The 22,175-nt window shown below is 48.7% G+C and overlaps 1 protein-coding gene across 4 annotated transcripts in view; it reads left to right on the forward strand.

Moving 5' to 3' along the window:
* The first annotated feature begins 7,043 nt into the window (after nucleotides 1–7,043).
* Nucleotides 7,044–22,175, forward strand: part of FBXO30 (F-box protein 30) — a 40,799-nt gene continuing 25,667 nt past the window's right edge. The window contains exons 1-2 of one of the 4 annotated variants that reach the window (XM_068136347.2): nucleotides 7,044–7,602; nucleotides 13,239–13,605. In XM_068136347.2, the coding sequence (XP_067992448.2) occupies nucleotides 13,286–13,605 (320 nt within the window). In that variant the 5' untranslated portion in view covers nucleotides 7,044–7,602; nucleotides 13,239–13,285. Of the gene's footprint in view, nucleotides 7,603–7,627; nucleotides 7,661–11,762; nucleotides 11,792–13,238; nucleotides 13,606–22,175 lie in introns of those variants that run through there. The other 3 variants (XM_068136349.2, XM_068136348.2, XM_068136350.2) reach the window with 3 other exon arrangements.

Consider the following 22,175-nt stretch of genomic DNA (forward strand, 5'->3'; position numbering starts at 1 on the left):
CATGCGTCAAATCCGATGCTCCGACAGTAGTGAAGCGCCTCGTGCGGGATTTTATGTGCAGATTTGGCATTCCCCAGATAATTTCGTCAGATCAAGGAGGCCATTTCACGGCGCAGGTGGTTAAGGGCATTCTGAAGGCGTTGGGCGTTAAACAATCCTTCCATTGCGTCTACCACCCACAGTCCTCAGGACTTGTGGAACGAACGAACAAGACTTTAAAGAATAAACTAGCGAAACTTTGCGCAGACACAGGCTTGAGGTGGCCAGAGGCTCTTCCGCTTGCATTGATGAGCATTCGTTCCACCCCGGGTCGCACTACGGGCCTTTCCCCCCACGAAATATTAATGGGACGACCTATGAGCTTGCCCGTTTCAGCACCAACAGACATGTCCACCCTTGCTTTGCCAGTAATGGATGACATGCTTTTGAGATTTTGCATAGGCTTGTCGAATGTGGCACGCAGCATCCATGCTCGAGTACGAGAGGCGCTGCCTGAACCAATAGGCCACGCCATCCACAACTTTCAGGCCGGCGACTGGGTGCTCGTGAAGCACTTCACCCGCAAGGCTGCTTTGGAGCCACGGTGGAAGGGACCATTCCAGGTGCTACTGGTCACACCGACGGCAGTCTTCTGCGAGGGTAAACCTTCGTGGATCCACGCCACCCATTGTAAGTTGTCCATCCCCGCACCACAAGCCACACAAGACACCGCACCTCACATTGCTGCAGACACCACACCTCACACCGCTGAAGACAATGCACCGTCTAGGGCACCACAGTCTCCTAAGGGCGGCGATGACGGTCATGATGATGGGAATTCTGGGCAACTGCCTAACAAACCCCGCCAAGGATAGGCTTCTGCAGTTTAACCCACTGAGAGAGGATCTCCCCAAATACCCAGGACACGACAACTACACGTTATTTAAACTTTACTCCGTCAAATACATAACGGCTCCCCGGGGACAGGGGATAGTAGTACATTGCTGTGAGTTGGAGACACATTTCAAGTGGTTATCTGTAAGATGGATGGAAGCCATGGTGGTACATAATGGGACACCACAGGCACGCATGACAACCCCACGCATAGTCTTAACTAAGGTTAGGCAGGTGGAAAATGGAAGGTTTACTGGGACCGTGAATAGTCACGCCGCCGCAGGATATCAATGGGGCACGGGCATCGACAATACTACTCTCCTACTGTCGCATGCCCTCGTCGGCCCACACACCACGATAATACTTGAATGTGGAATATGGCCCCCGCGCACGCTGATTAGAAGGAACAAAAAGAGGGGAGATACCCAACACCAAATCCGGCCTAGTTGTGCCGCCTACGTCATTAAACCCCCTCCTGCCCAGGAAGTAAGAAGGAAGCCAGAGGAGAACACATACTGGAAGGTCGCACGGCATATGGCCACAGTACAGAATAGGACACAGTGTTGGATGTGTATGCACCTTCCCCGCACCAGCACAGCAGGCATACCAATGGTAGTGTTACCCCTATCACTCAATGATTTGTGCTCGAAGCCACTAGATACCAAATGCATTAGTACAACCCTGACAAGCCAAGGTTCTGACGGACCTGCGTGTAAACGAGTTTTCCAGTATTCACCCCCCATCCAGTCCCGACACTTTGAGGAACGTCCGGCGCCGGTTTGGGTCAAGCCGGCATGGGGGGCCCTCTGCTTAGAAGGAAAGGGCCAAGTAATGGTAGGCAAATCCGTGTGTAGAGATACCCTTCCCGCGGACCCGAGAAAAGGGAAACACACGCTCCTAGTGAACGTTACAAGCTCGCCCTTGCATAACCTCACACACCTCCAGTTGGCATGGAAAGGGGAAAACGGGACAAACACTATCCCAGGTCTTCTCACTTGCATGACCACCCATTTAGTGGCCCCGCACGGGACCATGTTTGTATGCGGGAATAAAGCTTACCCGTATTTACCTGATAATTGGGGAGGAATTTGCTATTTAGGATCAGTTTTCCCAGAGATGGAAATGCGACAGCACTTGCATAATACCACCGCACTCATAAGGACACAACGAAGCACCTATTGGCACGACGACGACACCACTACTTTACACGGCGCTGATTGGGAGAAAGCCGTTAGCTTCTTCTTCCCATGGGCTGGGACGGTCATGAACAGTTACCGCATTGACAAAATTGCGTTAATCTTAGAAACTGTGGCCAACGCCACCGCTACAGCACACGACGAAATGTTGGACACAGTTGTCCATCTGCGTACAATGGTTATGCAAAATAGGGTTGCATTAGATATGCTATTGGCAGAACGAGGAGGGGTATGTGGGATAATTGAGGGTAAATGTTGCACTTTTATTCCTGACCCCTCACAGGGTGTCAGTGCTGCTATTATAACGTTAAGGGAAAGCGCTCACTCATTGACAAGGGATCGCTTGGATCGGGAAGCCTCCCACCAGTGGCTTACCGACTGGTTCAAAGGGTGGACAGGCACAATTGTAAAGTGGGTACTAACCGCTTTGGCAATAGTCCTTGGAATCGTGGTTAGTTGTGTGATAATCAAGGCTTTAGTCCTTGCGTGTGTGAGGAAGTTTTCCACAGGATGGACACTGAAGACGACACCGGAAAAGGCCATGGTGATGATCGACCAGCGGATCGCGGGTCCGGATGACACACCAGCTGTCAACTCAACTGCCAGTCGCGGATCCTGGAACGACGACCTGAACGAGTCCCTGGGCCGCGACAATGAGATCTTCGCTTCCGAAGATTGTTCTTCCATTGCTGATATTACCGATAATGATGTCGAGTACACTTATGCGGACCTCGAAGCATTTCAGGCTACCAGAAGGCCGTTTAAACTGGGCCCCGACACGTCGGAAGAAGAAATCGACGATTTCCTGAAGGATTCCTCTCGTTTCTTCACGATATGCCATGCCGTGGCTATGACTATGGGCCGTCCACTCCGCAGGCCTACGCCACCTGAAAATAATGTTACTGATGATGTTACCAATGATGATGTGGGCCACTTGCGAGGGTCCCCGGCTGATGTTTATGTTTCAATGCAGGCTCTGCCTCTCCATGTTTCACGAGCTCACCTTTATGTCTCACAAGCCCACAGTGAGTCAAACGCCACTGACCCAGTTCGGGATGTGGACCCAGCTGTGAACCCAAGCCCGGATGGAGAGGAACTCGATCGTGAAAATACTCTGAGTTCCGAGTCTGATTGTTTTGGAGATTCGCCCTTGAATAACAGCGAAGCAAGCAGCATCGCCTCGGACGATCTCGACTTTGACCCAAAGGAAGTTTCTCTCCCACCTTTGGATCGTTATGCTTTATTTCATGGCCATAGGTTTGAGCCACCTGATACTGACGATGTTGTGTCTTCCCCAGATCACCAGCACGTAAGAGACCTCATGAACATGAATATCGATTGAGCGCTGAAGATCGACAAGGATTTCACTTGGGGAAGCCTGGGCGAGCTCCAGTTGGGGAGGAGTCCGGCTGCACCTCTGTGGTCCAAGGGTGGGTCGGAGATCTTCCTGGGTGTGGACCCCGGTGGAACCAGAGGTCTTCGTTGTGGATTTGGCGCGCTATTCGATCTTCATGTCTCTACGGTCTCACCTCATACACCCATCTACACCCGACTTACATCATACATCCACTTACACCCACTTGCACCCACACACCCGCGGATCAGCCTGCTGGGTTCGTTGTGCGGTACTGGGTACGGGACATGCTCACTGGGCTGCATTCGTGTGGTACGTTACGTTTAGTTACACTCTCTCTCTCTCCCACCTCTTTTGGTGGATTTTGTGTGCCATTTGATCACTCTGCTTTTACGGCCTTACATTGCATACTCACATACAGACGCGAATCATCCTACTGAGTTTGTGTGGTGCTTTGGTACGGGACATTCTTACGGGGCTGCCTTCGCGTGATATGTTGAATGATTTTTCTGTTTTTGTTTGAAATAAAGGCCTTTGATTGGCTCGTAGATAACTTTGTATCTTAGATCCAAAAGGGCGGTATGTAGGGAGCTGTAATGCCCCTCCCCCTTTGTATATCCTTGCTGCTTTACCAATTACCAAGTATAACCAATTATATGTTTTGTTTTGACTTGCTACTGTACTCTTTCATGATACTGAGTTCTTTCTACTGCATTGAGGATGTGTAATATCCTAATAAGGAGTTCTCTGCCTTTGTGCTCTGGCCTGCGTGGGCGCAATCTCTAGTTCCCCTTTCCAGGCCTTGGAGGAAACTCTTATCTCTCTTTGCCTTTCTCCTGTTTTGCCATTATCTTGCAAGTTGACAGTTTTACGAGTGACCACTCCCCTTTGTACTTTCCCAAGCCAGCTGCTATACAGAAAGTTGTAAACATGTTGTCACATAATGCTGACCATCTCCTTATCAGAAGCTAACCCATGACTGGCCTTGGATGAACTTCCTTTAATTAACTGAACAACAGGATGGGACTATGGTGGGGGACCCAATGAGCCCATTCTGTCTCTGTGTCTTGTGAGCTAACTCCACCCCTGACTTTCCTTTATATAAAGCAATGTTAATTGAATTATTTCAGAGCATCTTGTTGTACTGTTGGTCATTCCTTGTGAGTTTCAATGCAACTTTGCTGTCCTCAAGCTTGAGTACTCGAGTTCCAATAAATATATCCGTTGCTCCTTTCTTCTGAGTCTTTGAGTCCCAAGTCCTAAGTCCTCGTTCTCGGCACATGACACTGTTTATGTACACATATCTTCAGTACCGGTATATACCTAGCCTCAGATACCAGTACACCTAGCCTCAAATACTAGACCATGTAGCATGTCAGTATTATACCTAAGACATTTACAGAACTAAGACATTCTTTTCAAAGTATTGTGTTGAATCCAATATTTGCCTAGATAATTTCCAAATAAAATTATATAACAGACTGTGATAGATAATATTAAGTTGAAATTGGTACCATTGGATTCCTTGCCCCCAAAAACATACATTTAGATACCAGAATCAAGTCAATAGCTGCATTACGTCCAGAGATAATAGCAAATGTAGATTTCAAGTGGCGGCCATTTTGAAATCCAATATGGCGGACATAAAGAGAGAATTTCAAGTGGCCCAATATCTGAAAATGTTCGCAACATATTAATGTACATTTGTGCCAAATTTGGTGCTTGTATCACAAAATGCACAACAGGTTTGCTATGCTGCTACACTATTTATCCCCACCCCAATACCTAATTATACTGGGCTAATGGCGAAGTGACAGGCCCAAAGACAGCTTCATCGCCAGAGATTCCAATAATCGTGAAGGTTTTTGTTTCCATGGCGACGAGCAGAGAAAGATGTGAGGCAGGAGCGCCAGCCCAGAGTGGAGAGCAGTACTCCATCAATCTGTGGATGAAGGCCTTGTGGGTGGATGAAAAACTGAGGCTCACCTCAGTACCTCGCAGGTGTCAGGTGTGCCAAGAACGGTCTTAGTGTTATGAGTTGTTGTGGTTGTTGTTGGATATGGCGATCTACGGGTGAATGCATAAATAACTCTGGACATGCTGCTTCTGCTTTCTCAACAATGGATGGCGGTCCTCAATGCCAAACAGGAAATTTGAGCTGTCTCCCTCGACATATCACGTGCCTTCGATATGATCTGGCACCCCGCTCTGCTCACCAAACTCTCCTCCTTTGGTGTCCATGGAAATCTCCATGCATGGCTGGCGGACTTCCTCTCCAGTCGTAGTCAACATGTGGCCCTGAATGGGTTTCTCTCATCTCCTCTTCCTGTTCAGGCTGGAGTTCCCCAAGGCAGTGTTCTGGGCCCTGTGCTTTTTCTGGTCTTCATCAATGATCTCTCTGACTCTCTTGAAAATCCTCTCTATCTCTTTGCTGACGACTCTACTCTCTGTCGCTCCATTCCTCATCCCTCAGATCGGCAGTCTGCAGCCTCCTCACTCTCTGCAGACCTGGACAAAATCACAGACTGGGCAAACAAGTGGAACATGTCTTTCAATCCTGACAAATCTCACACTCTTACGATGTCTCTCCGAAAAGACCGACTGGACAACCCTCCCATCCACTTTCTGAATAATCCTCTCCAAGAAGTTCTGTCACTCAAGCTTTTGGGTCTCACTATCTGCCATGATCTTTCCTGGGAAAACCACATTTCAAATCTGGCCTCCAAAGCCAGTCGCCGACTGGGCATCCTCTGCCGTGTGAAGTCCTTCCTTGGCACACCTGAGCTCCTCACCACATACAAGGCTTTCATCCGCATCTCAATGGAATACTGCGGTCCCCTCTGGGCTGGTGTTCCTGCGTCACACCTAGCTCGTCTTCACGCTGTTGAAACCAAAGCGTTCAGAATCATTGGAATCTCCCGCGATGAAGCTAACTCCAAGGGCCTTTCACTCACTCACCGCAGGCAGGTTGGTGGTCTTTCCGTCTTCTACCGAGTCCTCTCTGGCCTTGCCCCCCCCCCCCAGCTCTCTCTGGGCTCTGTCCGCCAAATATTCCTACAGGTCGCACAAGATCTGCCTTCAACCCTCTTACGGTTAAACTGCCAAAATCAAGACTCTCTGCTCACCTTCACTCCTTCATTCCTCTTTTCTCCCGCCTCTGGAACAAACTCCCTCACTCTCTTCAATCCCACTCCACCCTCCAGGTCTTTAAAACAGCTGTTCACCACCATCTCTTATTTTCCCCCATCCAAAACCTTGATCTTTTCTACCCCCGCTAATTTCACCCCTAATGCACTTTTTTGAAATACCAACTTCTGTCCTGGAAGTCCTTGGTGTCCTTGTGTTTTATACTTCTCCCTGCCCTCCCCCCCTCCCTTCCCACGCCTCCTCCCCCCAAGCCCTCTCCCTCCCACACATCTCCCTGCTCTCAAATGTTGTGTTTGTGTGCTTCCCCTCCTCTCCCCATCTTGTCTTCCGCTCCCTCTTTTTATATGTTTTGTTTGTCTGTTTGATTTTTTTGTGAAATAAATGTTCGCTCTTTCACGAGCCTCGATTCTGTATACAAAAAAACAGACAAACAAAAAAAAACCAGTTGATCTCGAACCTTCGTCTGGCTCTTTACACTTTGTACGATGGAGGATGCGCAGTGGGTGGCTGCCTCTGGAGGCCAACTTTGAAATGTGGGTTCTCCTGAAGAGAACTGCAGGTAATCCTGAACGGTAATCCTGAACGGTAATCATACGGTAAGCAGGTAATCTTACCTGGTCTCCACTCCTATTGCCGAAGTGTTTGTGTTTGTGGCATATATAGAGCCTAGCGGCGCTGAAAGCGCCATTTAAAACTCTCCAAAAATAAAACAGGACAAACCGTGGTATCCTGTGGGAGGAAGTTTGAAAGGAACATGATCCCTCTCGCATTCCCACGTGATATTGAATATATTTCACACCGAAGAAAAGACCGAAGATCTACAGGATTAACATTTTCCTCGTACTTTTCGGAGAATGGTGAAGAAGAATAACTAAAAGGGCGAAGAAGACTTTTCCTGCCACACTTGGTGCTTCCGGTGCGCTCCCTGTTGGTTTGGGTTGAGAGCGACAAGCACTCGGTGGGAGGCACAAAGTGAAAGAAGAGAAACATCGAGGGGCTTCGGCCTTCGAGTACCGAGTGGAACATTGCCTGGTAGGTTCTTCTTCTTCCTCGGGTTGCCGGGTATCGCTGCACCGTGAGGCCGGTGAAGGTAGAGGTGGAGCACGACCAAGGTCCACTCCCGGTTGGACCCGGGAGTGGACCTTGAAGAGCCTGGCTCGGAGAGCGGCGATTACAACAAAGGGACGGGAAGGGAATTGACGGGAAGGGACGGGAATTGACGGGAAGGGACGCGAAGGGACGGGAATTGACGGGAAGGGACGCGAAGGGACGGGAATTGACGGGAAGGGAATTGACGGGAAGGGAAGGGACGGGAAGGGACGGGAAGGGAATTGACGGGAAGGGAATTGACGGGAAGGGAAGGGACGGGAAGGGAATTGACGGGAAGGGAATTGACGGGAAGGGAATTGACTGGAAGGGAATTGACTGGAAGGGAATTGACGGGAAGGGAATTGACGGGAAGGGAATTGACTGGAAGGGAATTGACGGGAAGGGAATTGACGGGAAGGGAATTGACTGGAAGGGAATTGACGGGAAGGGAATTGACTGGAAGGGAATTGACGGGAAGGGACGGGAATTGATGGGAAGGGAATTGACTGGAAGGGACGGGAAGGGAATTGACTGGAAGGGAATTGACGGGAAGGGAATTGACGGGAAGGGAATTGACGGGAAGGGAATTGACTGGAAGGGACGGGAAGGGAATTGACGGGAAGGGAATTGACGGGAAGGGAATTGATGGGAAGGGAATTGACGGGAAGGGAATTGACTGGAAGGGACGGGAAGGGAATTGACGGGAAGGGAATTGATGGGAAGGGAATTGACGGGAAGGGAATTGACTGGAAGGGACGGGAAGGGAATTGACTGGAAGGGAATTGACGGGAAGGGAATTGACGGGAAGGGAATTGACGGGAAGGGAATTGATGGGAAGGGAATTGACGGGAAGGGACGGGAAGGGAATTGACTGGAAGGGAATTGACGGGAAGGGAATTGACTGGAAGGGAATTGACTGGAAGGGAATTGACTGGAAGGGAATTGACGGGAAGGGAATTGACGGGAAGGGAATTGACGGGAAGGGAATTGACTGGAAGGGAATTGACGGGAAGGGACGGGAATTGATGGGAAGGGAATTGACGGGAAGGGAATTGACTGGAAGGGAATTGACGGGAAGGGAATTGACGGGAAGGGAATTGACTGGAAGGGAATTGACGGGAAGGGAATTGACTGGAAGGGAATTGACGGGAAGGGACGGGAATTGATGGGAAGGGAATTGACTGGAAGGGAATTGACGGGAAGGGAATTGACGGGAAGGGAATTGACGGGAATGGAATTGATGGGAAGGGAATTGACGGGAAGGGAATTGACTGGAAGGGACGGGAAGGGAATTGACTGGAAGGGAATTGACGGGAAGGGAATTGACGGGAAGGGAATTGACGGGAAGGGAATTGATGGGAAGGGAATTGACGGGAAGGGACGGGAATTGATGGGAAGGGAATTGACTGGAAGGGAATTGACGGGAAGGGAATTGACGGGAAGGGAATTGACGGGAAGGGACGGGAATTGATGGGAAGGGAATTGACTGGAAGGGAATTGACGGGAAGGGAATTGATGGGAAGGGAATTGACGGGAAGGGAATTGATGGGAAGGGAATTGACGGGAAGGGAATTGACTGGAAGGGACGGGAAGGGAATTGACTGGAAGGGAATTGACGGGAAGGGAATTGACGGGAAGGGAATTGACGGGAAGGGAATTGATGGGAAGGGAATTGACGGGAAGGGAATTGATGGGAAGGGAATTGACTGGAAGGGAATTGACGGGAAGGGAATTGATGGGAAGGGAATTGACGGGAAGGGAATTGACGGGAAGGGAATTGATGGGAAGGGAATTGACGGGAAGGGACGGGAATTGATGGGAAGGGAATTGACTGGAAGGGAATTGACGGGAAGGGAATTGATGGGAAGGGAATTGACGGGAAGGGAATTGACTGGAAGGGAATTGACTGGAAGGGAATTGACGGGAAGGGAATTGACTGGAAGGGAATTGACGGGAAGGGAATTGACTGGAAGGGAATTGACGGGAAGGGACGGGAATTGATGGGAAGGGAATTGACTGGAAGGGAATTGACGGGAAGGGAATTGACGGGAAGGGAATTGACGGGAATGGAATTGATGGGAAGGGAATTGACGGGAAGGGAATTGACTGGAAGGGACGGGAAGGGAATTGACTGGAAGGGAATTGACGGGAAGGGAATTGACGGGAAGGGAATTGACGGGAAGGGAATTGATGGGAAGGGAATTGACGGGAAGGGACGGGAAGGGAATTGACTGGAAGGGAATTGACGGGAAGGGAATTGACGGGAAGGGAATTGACGGGAAGGGAATTGACGGGAATTGACGGGAAGGGAATTGACTGGAAGGGAATTGACTGGAAGGGAATTGACGGGAAGGGAATTGACGGGAAGGGAATTGACTGGAAGGGAATTGACGGGAAGGGAATTGACTGGAAGGGAATTGACGGGAAGGGAATTGACTGGAAGGGAATTGACGGGAAGGGAATTGACTGGAAGGGAATTGACGGGAAGGGAATTGACGGGAAGGGAATTGACGGGAAGGGACGGGAATTGATGGGAAGGGAATTGACGGGAAGGGACGCGAAGGGATGGGAAGGGAATGGCCGGGAAGGGAATTGACGGGAAGGGAATTGACGGGAAGGGACGGGAATTGATGGGAAGGGAATTGACGGGAAGGGACGCGAAGGGATGGGAAGGGAATGGACGGGAAGGGACGGGAATTGATGGGAAGGGAATTGACGGGAAGGGACGCGAAGGGATGGGAAGGGAATGGCCGGGAAGGGAATGGACGGGAAGGGAATTGACGGGAAGGGAATTGACGGGAATTGACGGGAAGGGAATTGACTGGAAGGGAATTGACGGGAAGGGAATTGACTGGAAGGGAATTGACGGGAAGGGAATTGACGGGAAGGGACGGGAATTGATGGGAAGGGAATTGACGGGAAGGGACGCGAAGGGATGGGAAGGGAATGGCCGGGAAGGGAATGGACGGGAAGGGAATTGACGGGAAGGGACGCGAAGGGAAGGGAAGGGAAGGGAATGGCCGGGAAGGGAATTGACGGGAAGGGAAGGGACGGGAAGGGAGGGGAATTGACGGGAAGGGAGGGGAAATGACGGGACGGGACGGGACGGGAAGGGACGACATGACGGGACGGCATGACTTGATTTGTTGTGGTTTTATTTATTTAAATAATGGCGCTGGTTGTTGTGCAGTTTTAATGTTTCATCGGCGATTCGCGGATTTTTATTCAAATTATTCGAAAGTGGATTCGTTTTATTTACCGGTGTTTAATATTTTCAACCATGAGGAGGAAAAGGTTCTTGAGTCGGAAAATTAATAAAGGGGTTGCAATGGTAGCTAAAGCTTGTGGTTCAGGAATAGGAGAAACAGAAAGGTGCGTTGGGTGGTGTTCGTGTGGGGAGCTGTGTTGGGTGGTGTTTGTGTGGGGAGCTGAGTTGGGTGGTGTTTGTGTGGGGAGCTGAGTTGGGTGGTGTTTGTGTGGGGAGCTGAGTTGGGTGGTGTTTGTGTGGGGAGCTGAGTTGGGTGGTGTTCGTGTGGGGAGCTGAGTTGGGTGGTGTTCGTGTGGGGAGCTGAGTTGGGTGGTGTTCGTGTGGGAAGCTGAGTTGGGTGGTGTTTGTGTGGGGAGCTGCGTTAGGTGGTGTTTGTGTGGGGAGCTGAGTTGCGTGGTGTTCGTGTGGGGAGCTGAGTTGGGTGGTGTTCGTGTGGGGAGCTGAGTTGGGTGGTGTTCGTGTGGGGAGCTGCCTTCTGTTGTGTCCACAGGGAGGGGGCGCTTTCTGATCAGTAGTGTCGCTGGGAAGGGGTGCGTTTCTGGTCGTGATGTCCGTGGGGAGGAGAGGGGTCGTGAGGGGGGAGGGAGGGTGGTTGGGGTGCTTTCAGTCGGGTGGTGTTAAAGGGCGGGAGGGGGGGGGGGGGGCTATAGTTTAGGTCATTTTCGGTCTCGTGTATGGAGGGATGTTCGGTCTGGGGATGGTGAGGCATTTGGTCCTGTGGTGTTTTGGAAGGGGGTGTGTGGTGCGAAGATGACGATGACGATGAGGATGAGGATTTGGGTTTGGTGGTGTCCAGGAAACGTTTAGACCAGTGATTTTGGCGGGGGGGGGGGCAGGCACATATTCTGACCATCCCGCTGTTTGGTGCGTACATTGTTTTGGTTGTGTTTGTAGTGAGAGTACGTTAGGTCTGTAAGTGTTATTAACCAGCCTGGTTATGTCATTTAATTTGGTTCTTATGGCTTGGAGAGACACCAAAATGAGTAATTCCAGAATGGAGGCATTTGTGTCGCTTTTCTTCCCTTACAAGGGCACGGGTCGGGCACGGGTCGGGCGCGGAACGCTATAAAAAGTTGTGGCAGAGTTGTGAATTTAAATGGCTTCGCTCTTGGAACAGGAATTTGGTGTCACCTTTGAAACGCCACTTTGGAAGTTGGTTTGTTAAGGTTTGTCGCACGATCATTAAACAATCGGCCATAAGTACAAGTTCATTCAGAATCACGATGACAGAATTCTTTGTCACAATAAGCGTTTTGCTCTGAACTTTGTTGTTGAACGCGCGCAATAGGCCGTACCGGTGTTATGAAGTAGTAACGTTTGTTTCTCCTTGCTGAATGTCGAGCACAACAAACTTTCTGTCACTTCCCTCAGCAACTGTTGCAGTCACGTCTTGAATCAGCTGATGTTTTGTCCGAATATTTGTAAGGAGGGTACGACGCTGTTGTCGCTGTAAGGTCGGTCAGGGCGTTGTGTTTGACAATTTTTCGATCATGTGACGAGCACAAAGTCCACGGCCTGTGCATACAGACCCTATGACGTACACCTGCATGTTGTGCACGTTTATTTTGACATGTCGGACATGAAAGCGCAAACTCGTGATGCGTTTGGTCTCGGCTGGTGTTTGCATATTTGTCCGAAACGTGAGCTGGACACGTCTTCAGGCTTGTTTGTTTATGGGTTGTTGGGATGTTTTATGGGTTTTGGTGTCAAATTATTACAGTAGGAACCTAGATCTTTGGTCAAATACAGCATTGTAAATCAATACTGGACTAAGTCGGTTATTTTTAAAACGATCACGTGGGTAGTGCAGACATCGTGGCACGCTTGAACACCAGACCATCTTCGGGCAACATTAATTGGGCAAAAACAGTACGCTGGACAAGAAATGGAACTTTTCTCAAGTAATTTGATGATTTGTTGACGTTTTGCTTCCAACGGTTTTGACGGTGCGGGGAAGCGTGTGTTGTTTAAGAGAAAATGGAGTTGCTGTTGATCTCGTTACCAACCTTAAAAATGGCCATAAGCAGCTGATACCAGTGGCACATCGCTCAATGTGTCACCTTTTGACCCTTAAGAATCACCTGATCTGTTGGGATATATAATCGGCTTCCAAGTTGAGAGGTTTATTTGAGTGCCCTCTTTTGGTTAGCGACTGTGCTTCTATTTTGCAATGTGCCTTGGCTGTTTGAGCATCTGTACAACCGTCGGTCTTTACGTAGTCTTACTCCTGAATCCCGTTGTCGATGTGGTACTAGAAGGGCCTCATTTGAACCCCGCACCCCTCTCTGCCCCACTCCACACTCGTCCTTAGGTGGGTGCTGCCGGACTCTACTCGGTGACCTCACGGATGCCACCGACATGCTGCCCCTTGACGGCGTCCCGTCGGCAGCTGCCGAGCACGTGCATTGTGCTCGCTGTGTGACGCGCCGCTGTAAGGCCCGCCTCGGGACCGGAGGGACCTGTGAGGTCAGGCCCTGTCCGGCGGCCTGTGGTGCGCTCTTTCACGCATGCAAAGGAAACGAGCATAGGCAACTGTGCCCTCTGGAGCGCGTGCCTTGCCCCAATGCCGGCTACGGCTGCCCCCTGTGGATGCACCGCTGTGCCATCGGTGCTCACATCAGAGTGTGTCCCGCCAGTGTGGTGTGCTGTACTATGGAGTGGAACCGCTGGCCTGTCCGGTATTTGTTTTTAATTATTGCACCACTCTTTTTACCTCCGCCGCCAGTGGTGGACGGAGGTTATGTTTTCACACCTGTTTGTTTGTCTGTGAACAGGATATTTCCAAAAGTTGTTGGCATATTCGGAATTAATTTGGTGGAGTGGTCCGGTATGCGCCAAGGACGAAACGATTAGATTTTCCTGAACATCCGGATACGAGAATTTTTTCCGAACATCCGGATGAATGTAATAATTAGCTCAAGTTATTCGGGGACCAAGTCTATAAGAGATTGGGTCTCCTTTTGTTATTGGACTTCTTATTATAATTATTCTTTCCGCTGAATTTTGTGGAAGCTCTAGCGTCGGCACTGCTGCTTTGATCAAGTTGAAACCTTCCAGGAATGTTGGGGCCAATGGGAATTGATGCCATTTTCCCCCATATTTTGATTTTGTATTCACCAGGCAACCAACTTTTAATTAGGCGAAAACTTTAAAAATCTTCTTCTCCGAAACCACAGACGCTATCGATTTGATTCTTGTCAGGTTATGATCGATTACCCATGGTGCAAAAAAGTTGTACAAGATGACGTCATCGGTGAAGTAGTTTGGCAGCTACGTTGAGGTAAAAAAAAAAAATGCCGAGCTACTTTCTGGTTGCATGAGTGGAGCAAGTTGGCAAGGCAGGATAGGAGGAGGCCTTGTATTATTCAGGCAGAAAGCTTGGCAAGCAAAGCAGGGTGTCCGACTGTGTTGTTTTGCCAGAGTAGTCCTGATCTCTTGCTTGAGATCCGTGGCCTTCATCCATTGTTGAGAGGGAAGCAGCAGCATATAAAAAATTGAGTGGTTGGGACAGAATCCAAATTTATGATCAAATATCATGCTGTTTTGAGGAAAGGAAGGATTTGATGTCAACATGTGATGATGGATGCCATGACTTTGCTGAAAATTGTAAGTAAGCTAACTGGCTTGTCATTGAGAGGATTTGTTTTTGCACCTTCTTGTGTATTGGAGTGATGTTATCTGCGTTCCAAGCAAATAGGAGCCGACCTAAGCTGAAGAACAAGCTGAAGAGTTCAGACGGAGAAGAAGAGCAGGATTTGAGAACACTGGTGCTGATGGCATCTGGACCTGTCACCAACGCAGATCTAAGGCCTGCCAAAACTTTCTCTTCCTCCTTTCGGGAAAACGTCAGTGTCCAGGAGGCAGTGGGTATGAGGGATGTCGTAGGAACGGATAGGGATTGGTTTTGTTCAAGAGTGTTGGAGGGAAATGCTGAGTGGATACAATTAGCCTTGTCTTGAGTGGAGTCAGTTGTTGTGGCATTTGAAGTGTTGTTCGGTATGGAGGGCAAGTGCACACTGGAGACGGACTTAGAGGCACCTCCGGAACCTTGGAGAAGGAGACTGATTAGAGAGTTGGGCCTTTAAGATATACCAAATCATCTAAGGATGGACATATATTTGTTGTGAGGCTTGCAGAGTAACATAAGGATGCCATCAGTCATGACCCCCTTTATCACAATTACAATCCAAAATGATATATTTTAACTTCAAAGAAGCCATATATTACATTATAAATACAGGATAACATTATTAATATTGTCACGTTCCTGGGGTGAACACCCTTGGGGACGGATAGCCGAACGAGCTTCACACTCCGAGGCGCTCAGTCAACGATGGCGGACCCTCTTTATACGCGCCGGGGAGGGCAGCGGGAGGCAGCGAAGTTCTTACCTTCATGGACCCCACTGGATGTCTTCGACCCTGCGATAATTAATTCAACCGACACAGAATTACAATGTAAAAATACCGGCTTTATCTATCTATAATTCCAGTAATCTCTGTGTGTTTGTTTGTTTGTACGTTTGTACGTTTGTTTGTTTGTCTGTGACCGCTGTTTCTCGACAACCACGGGTCCGATATACTTTAAACTTGCCAGGTATATTGCTGGGGACCCGAGGATGTGCCTTTTCAAGGTTTGAAATTAATCGGACAAGTACTTACCGAGCTATGGCGATTTAGCCGTTCGCCGTTCGCTTTGGCGTTGCGAATGGACCAAACCATTGCATGTAAATAGAGGGGGGGGGTTCTGTGGTCGTTGCGAATGGACCAAACCATTCATGTAAATAGAGGGGGGGGGGGGGTTCTGTGGTCGTTACTGCCACGTGGTTTCAAAGTTTTTTTTTGTTGTTGTTGTTTGCACGCATGTTTTTTTGCACCCACGTACGGGCACGCCCTAGGATGTTTACACACACACACCCCTACACAAATGTTTTTTTTTTTTTGGCAAGGAACGGGCACCCACGTACGGGCACGTCCTAGCTTATATATAGTACGGGCATGCCCTAGTTGAAAGAAATGCCGGTAACAAAATAATGCCACAAAATAATGCCACAATTTCCCTCCAACGCCACATTAATGGCCACACGGCTGACTCCGCACGTGAAAAAGCTGAATGCCTCAACTCTGTGTTTGCCTCTAAATCTTGTGTCCCAAACCCATCCCTCTCTGTACCCACCGTACCCAGTCGTACCCAGCTGCTCCTGGACTCTGTGTCCTTTCCTCCTGACAAGGTGGAAAAGTTTCTGTCAACCCTCGACTCTGATTCTGCAACTGGACCTGACGGCATCAGCCCACGGGTCCTAAAATCATGTTCTTCCGCTCTTTCACTCCCTCTCTCTGTTCTCTTCACCCTCTCTTTTGCTCAAGGTCATCTTCCATCTGCTTGGAAATCGGCCAACATCACCGCTTTGCACAAAAAAGGTGCAAAAACAGATCCCAGCAACTACAGACCAATCATCCTTCTCCCAATTATCAGCAAAGTCATGGAATCCATCATTGCTTCAGATATGAAATCTTTCCTCTTCTCCAATGGCTTGATCTCTGATCATCAATTTGGTTTCAGACCTGGACACTCTACTCTGGACATGCTGCTTCTGCTTTCTCAACAATGGATGGAGGTCCTCAATGCCAAACAGGAAATTAGAGCAGTCTCCCTTGACATATCACGTGCCTTCGATACGGTCTGGCACCCCACTCTGCTCACCAAACTCTCCTTTTGGTATCCATGGAAATCTCCACGCATGGCTGGCGGACTTCCTCTCTAGTCATAGTCAACGTGTGGCCCTGAATGGGTTTCTCTCATCTCCTCTTCCTGTTCAGGCTAGAGTTCCCCAAGGCAGTGTTCTGGGCCCTGTGCTTTTTCTAGTCTTCATCAATGATCTCTCTGACTCTCTTGAAAATCCTCTCTATCTCTTTGCTGATGACTCTACTCTCTGTCGCTCCATTCTTCATCCCTCAGATCGGCAGTCTGCAGCCTCCTCACTCTCTGCAGATCTGGACAAAATCACAGACTGGGCAAACAAGTGGAAAATGTCTTTCAATCCTGACAAATCTCACACTCTTACGATGTCTCTCCGAAGAGACCGACAGGACAACCCTCCCATCCACTTTCTGAATAATCCTCTCCAAGAAGGTCTGTCACTCAAGCTTTTGGGTCTCACTATCTGCCATGATCTTTCCTGGGAAAACCACATTTCAAATCTGGCCTCCAAAGCCAGATTGGGCATCCTCCGTCGTGCGAAGTCCTTCCTTGGCACATCTGAGCTCCTCACCACATACAAGGCTTTCATCCGCAGCTCAATGGAATACTGCTCTCCCCTTTGGGCTGGTGCTCCTGCCTCACACCTAGCTCGTCTTCACGCTGTTGAAACCAAAGCATTCAGAATCATTGGAATCTCTCGCGATGAAGCTAACTCCGAGGGCCTCTCACTCACTCACCGCAGGCAGGTTGGCGGTCTTTCCGTCTTCTACCGACTCCTCTCTGGCCTTGCCCCCCCCCCCAGCTCTTTCTGGGCTCTTCCCCCCCACCCCCCTTCCCATGCCTCCTCCCCCCAAGCCCTCTCCCTCCCACACTTCTCCCTGCTCTCAAATGTTGTGTTTGTGTGCTGCCGCTTCTCTCCCCATCTTGTCTTCCGCTCCCTCTTTTTATATATTTTGTTTGTCTGGTTGATTTGTTTGTGAAGTAAATGTTAGCTCTTTCACGAGCCTCGATTCAGTATACAAAAAAAAAAAAAAAAAGCACTGTAAACTGAAATTCCTAATCGAGAGACCCTACATACAGACTCGTATACAACACAAGGGGAAAAATAAAGGTGAAAATAATGCGGAGTGTTTGTGAGATGCGTTTGCCTACACTCCTCCTGGTGTCCGGGGCCGTCAAAGGACCCGCGTCCCCACACAGGAAACGCACGCCCTGACGCGAAGTCCGTTCATGGGGACAGGCCTTGGCGCGCGGTTTGCTCCTCTAGCCGCCGAGCGTGAAGCGAGCAGGCCACGCCCGTCCACTCGCCGTCTGCTCCACACAGCACCCAGACGACGCACAGCCGGCACTGATGAGCCAAGGAAAGGACAAAGCGGTCGCTCAAACCAATGAAAGCCAGGGACCACGAAGACAATGTCGGGACACGACTGATTGTGGTGAAATCCAGATGCCGAGAGCTGTATCTGCGGCCGTTCGCAAAGACTGCCCCAACGCGAGAGAGCACCGTATATGTGACCGCACGGCACCAATGTCCCCACTTCTTCTCTAGGCTCTCACTCATTCGACAATGTCCGTGCATGCTCCAATCAGCGAGTCCATTTCCTCGCTCTATGGCCGTCCCTAACCAATCAATGCTCTTCAGGGCGTGGCCTCACAGACCTGCCTGCTTGATGTGATGGTGTTCGGTGGTATGATTGGTGCTCAATGTCCTGTTCCGGTTACTTTTATTTGGTGTTTATTTTAGGTGTGGAGTGCATGGCGGGTGTGGTGTGTGTCATAATGAACAATGGGAAAAGTACAGAGGCTATTTACATGCAGGGAATTTACCATTAATCCCTAACTAATTAACATAACCCCACCCCTCGTCATGGGGACAAAGGTACACTTTTACACAACATCTCGTCTAACGGATTCCCTACTTAATGGTACATAGGGGTTCTTCTTCTTCATCGCGACATTCAGAGCACACTATCCTATACAATTCTACCTGGACTAAGGCATTGCCTACCCCCCATAAATGTAACAATATATACTGTACAGTACTGTGCAAAAGTTTTGGTTATTTTCACTTTTGAGGTGCTATTCTCCATTAAACATTCATGGAATGTTAGAAGTGTGCCATGTAGGTATTTAATAATTCGGATTTCTGTGAAAGTCAATTTAATATCAGTTACCTTGAAGTACATACAAGAAATTGGGAAACCAAAAAAGTTTAATTATTAGCTCCACCACCGAAGGAGGATGGAGATTATGTTTTCACCCCTGTTTGTCCGTTTGTGAACAGGCTATTGCACTGTGGAGTGCATACCTCTGCCAGGCTGAACATTTTACCTGTTGTATCCCATTGATAGGCCAGATCTGCATGCTGACCTCAAACAAAATCTAATTGTCTCATTGTTGTCAGCTACTCAACTCATCTATCAAGGTTTGTCATAAATCGTCCACAACTTTTTGAAATAACGTGCTATATATCGTTTTGAGGCTCATCACTCCATGGTGAATAATCACTTTGGAATTTGAAAAAATCCATACGTGGATCTTCACCAAAATCAAATCAATTTGTCCTTTTCATGCACACAACCTGCCCACCAACTTTCGTCTGAATCCGTCCATAACTTTTTGAGATATCCTGCTTACAGACAGACAGACAGACGGGGTGAAAACATAACCTCCGTCCATCTTAGCGGAGGTAGTTATTGAAGTGATCGACACCAGTTACATTAATGCGAATCACAAGGTACCACAATAGAAGTTGTAAATTAGTGAATATGTAAATTGGTTTTCATCAGCTTGTTCCCTTGCTTGTAAGTCTTTGAGTCGGTTCAGAATGGCACTAAGGAATAAACTTTCAACAGAACAGCGTGGGGATATCCAAACTCTGCGAGAAGGAGGACACACGATAAAATAGCAAAAAAAAAAAACTCCTTTGATGGTGTGAGGTACACTTTACAACACCTGAAAGAAACTGGCACAGTACAGGATAAGAGAGGCCTGGAAGAACAAGAAGAACCTCCGCAAGGCAAGACAAGCACCTGAAGTTGCTCTGCTTATGTGAATAAAGAAAATCAAGTCATCAGCTGACAAATGCAATGAGAGGCGGCCTGAACATTAGCACCTTGTCCAGCACCGTTTGCAGAAGGCTGACTTCAGCAGCTCTCCATGGCAGAGTGGCAACAAAGAAACCACTGCTGAGGCCACAGAATAAGGTGAAAAGAAATTTGCAGGGCAACACCAAGATTGGGTGACTGAATAATGGAGTCGGGTATTCTGGTTTGAATCTAAGTTTGAAATTTTTGGATGTAAGAGATGCCAGTTCGTACACTGAAGACCTGGAGAATGTTGCGATACGCACTTTTTGTAGCCCATTGTTAAACACTGGGGACGCTCTGTGACTGTTTGGGGTTGTATCTCAGCTTTTGGTTGAGCAAAACTTGTTGAAATCAATGGGACACTAACAAAAGAGAAGTACAAGCAGATACTGCAGCACCATGCAGTTCCGAGTGGAAATAGCTTAATCAGAAGAACATTCAATCACAGACACTATAAAATGACAGTTGTTGTTATTTACTTGAGCAGTTTGTTTCACGTGCATTTCTAAAGGCTCTTCATTTACAATAATAAACATGTATGACCAAAGGTGGATGAGGTTGTTTTCACCACTGTCTGCCTGTTTGTCTGTGAACAGGATATCTCAAAAAGTGGTGGACTGATTCAGACGAAATTTGGCAGAGAGGTTGGGTGTGCGACAAGGATGAAATGATTATATTTTGGTGAAGATCCGGATCTGGGTCTAATAATTTTTAAAGTGATTTTTCACCATTGAAAGATGGGGCCAAAAATGATACATAGCACAATATTTCAAAAAGTTGTGGATGGATTATGACAAAACAATGTGGACGAGTTGGTTAGGTGACAAGAACAAGCCGATTAGATTTTGGTGCAGGTCCAAATCTAGATCCGGCCTATCAGTTGGATACAAAATATACACTGTTCAGCCTGGTGGTGGCGGTATGCGCTCTACCGAGTGCCATTCTAGTTAATTTTTGTATACAGTACATAGTTGAGGCTTGTGGAAGAGCTAGTACATTGAACAGATGTTAAGATACCACAATACAAAAGGAACAGTAAAGAGTCTACCAGTGGAGACACACGTCCTGGGAGAGAGAGGGGAACCACCAACAGCAGAGTTGAAGGCCAAGATAGAGGGAGAGTTGGACAAACAATGAATGCATAGGGTGGACAAGATGAATACAGAAGGAAACTCAAAGGAGGGAAAATTGGATATTTGGAAGGAGGGGAGATTGGATTGGGGGGATGGGGGTTTAACGAGGGTAGAAAAGATCATGGTTTTGGATTGGGACTGATCTGAGATAGTGGTGAACAGCTGTCTTGGAGACCTGGAGGTAAGAATGAGATTGTGTGAGAATGTGGAAGTTGGTTCCACAGGTGGGAGAAAACAGGAACAAATGAGTGGCGAAGAGCAGTGATTCTGGATTTTGGGAGTTTTACCAGAAGGGGGATGGTGGATCGTGTGTGCCCTGCAGAAACCCGGGGAGGGTGGGTGGTGTAAGGCCGAGGCGGGAGAAAGCATGAAAGAGCAGAGGGTGCAAGATCACAAATAAGGCAGTAAAAGACAGAGAGACCACCGACCTGTCTGCGATGGCGAAGTGATAGGCCCATAGACTCAGATTCATCACGGGAGATTCCAATAATCTTGAAGGTCTTGATTTCCACAGCTTCAAGCTGAGGAAGATGTGAGGCAGTGGAGCGTGCCCAGAGTGGGGAGCAGTACTCCATTAAGTTGCGGATGATGGACTTAGAGGTGGATTGGGGTTCAGGTGTGCCAGATAAGGACTTTTCATGACGGAGGATGCCCAGTCGATGGCTGGCTTTGGAGGCCAACTTTGAAACATGACTTGTCCAATAAAGATCATGGCTGATGGTGACACCAAGGAGTTTGAATGCCTGAACTTCCTCAAGAGGGTTGCTTAGAAAGTAGATGGTGGGGGAGGGAGGAGTGTTGCCAAATGGTCCTCTTGGAGAGAGATAGTGACCGTGTGGTATTTGTCTGGATTGAATGACATATTCCATGTGTTTGACCAGGTTGTGATTTTCTCTAGGTCTGAATATATAGAAGAAGTTGCAGCCCACCTGTCTGAGTGTGCAGTCATCAGCAAATAGATGAAGGGGATTTTCCCGGAGAGTCAGAGACTGGTGTTGGTCAGTTGGTCAGTCAGAGACTGTCAACACCATAGCCTGGTGTTGGCTTAGCGGTCAGGGTGCCGGCTTGGGATCCTAGGATCCTGGGTTCGAATCCCGGTCGATCGCTGAATTAACACCAGGGGGGTTGACTCAGCCTGTCATCCTTCCGAGGTCGGCAAATTGAGTACCAGCTTGCTGGGATGAATGATCCCGGTGTGTACCCCGGTTTAGAATAAGTACACTGTATCCCTGCGCATCGTAAGAGCGTGACCAAGGATTGGCGTCAGGAAGGGCATCCGGCCATAAAAACATTGCCTCAAACAGGGAACCATGATTGTCATGGGGC

This window comes from Myxine glutinosa, chromosome 14, assembly GCF_964187855.1.
Source record: "Myxine glutinosa chromosome 14, kmMyxGlut1.1, whole genome shotgun sequence".
Lineage (NCBI taxonomy): Eukaryota > Metazoa > Chordata > Myxini > Myxiniformes > Myxinidae > Myxine > Myxine glutinosa.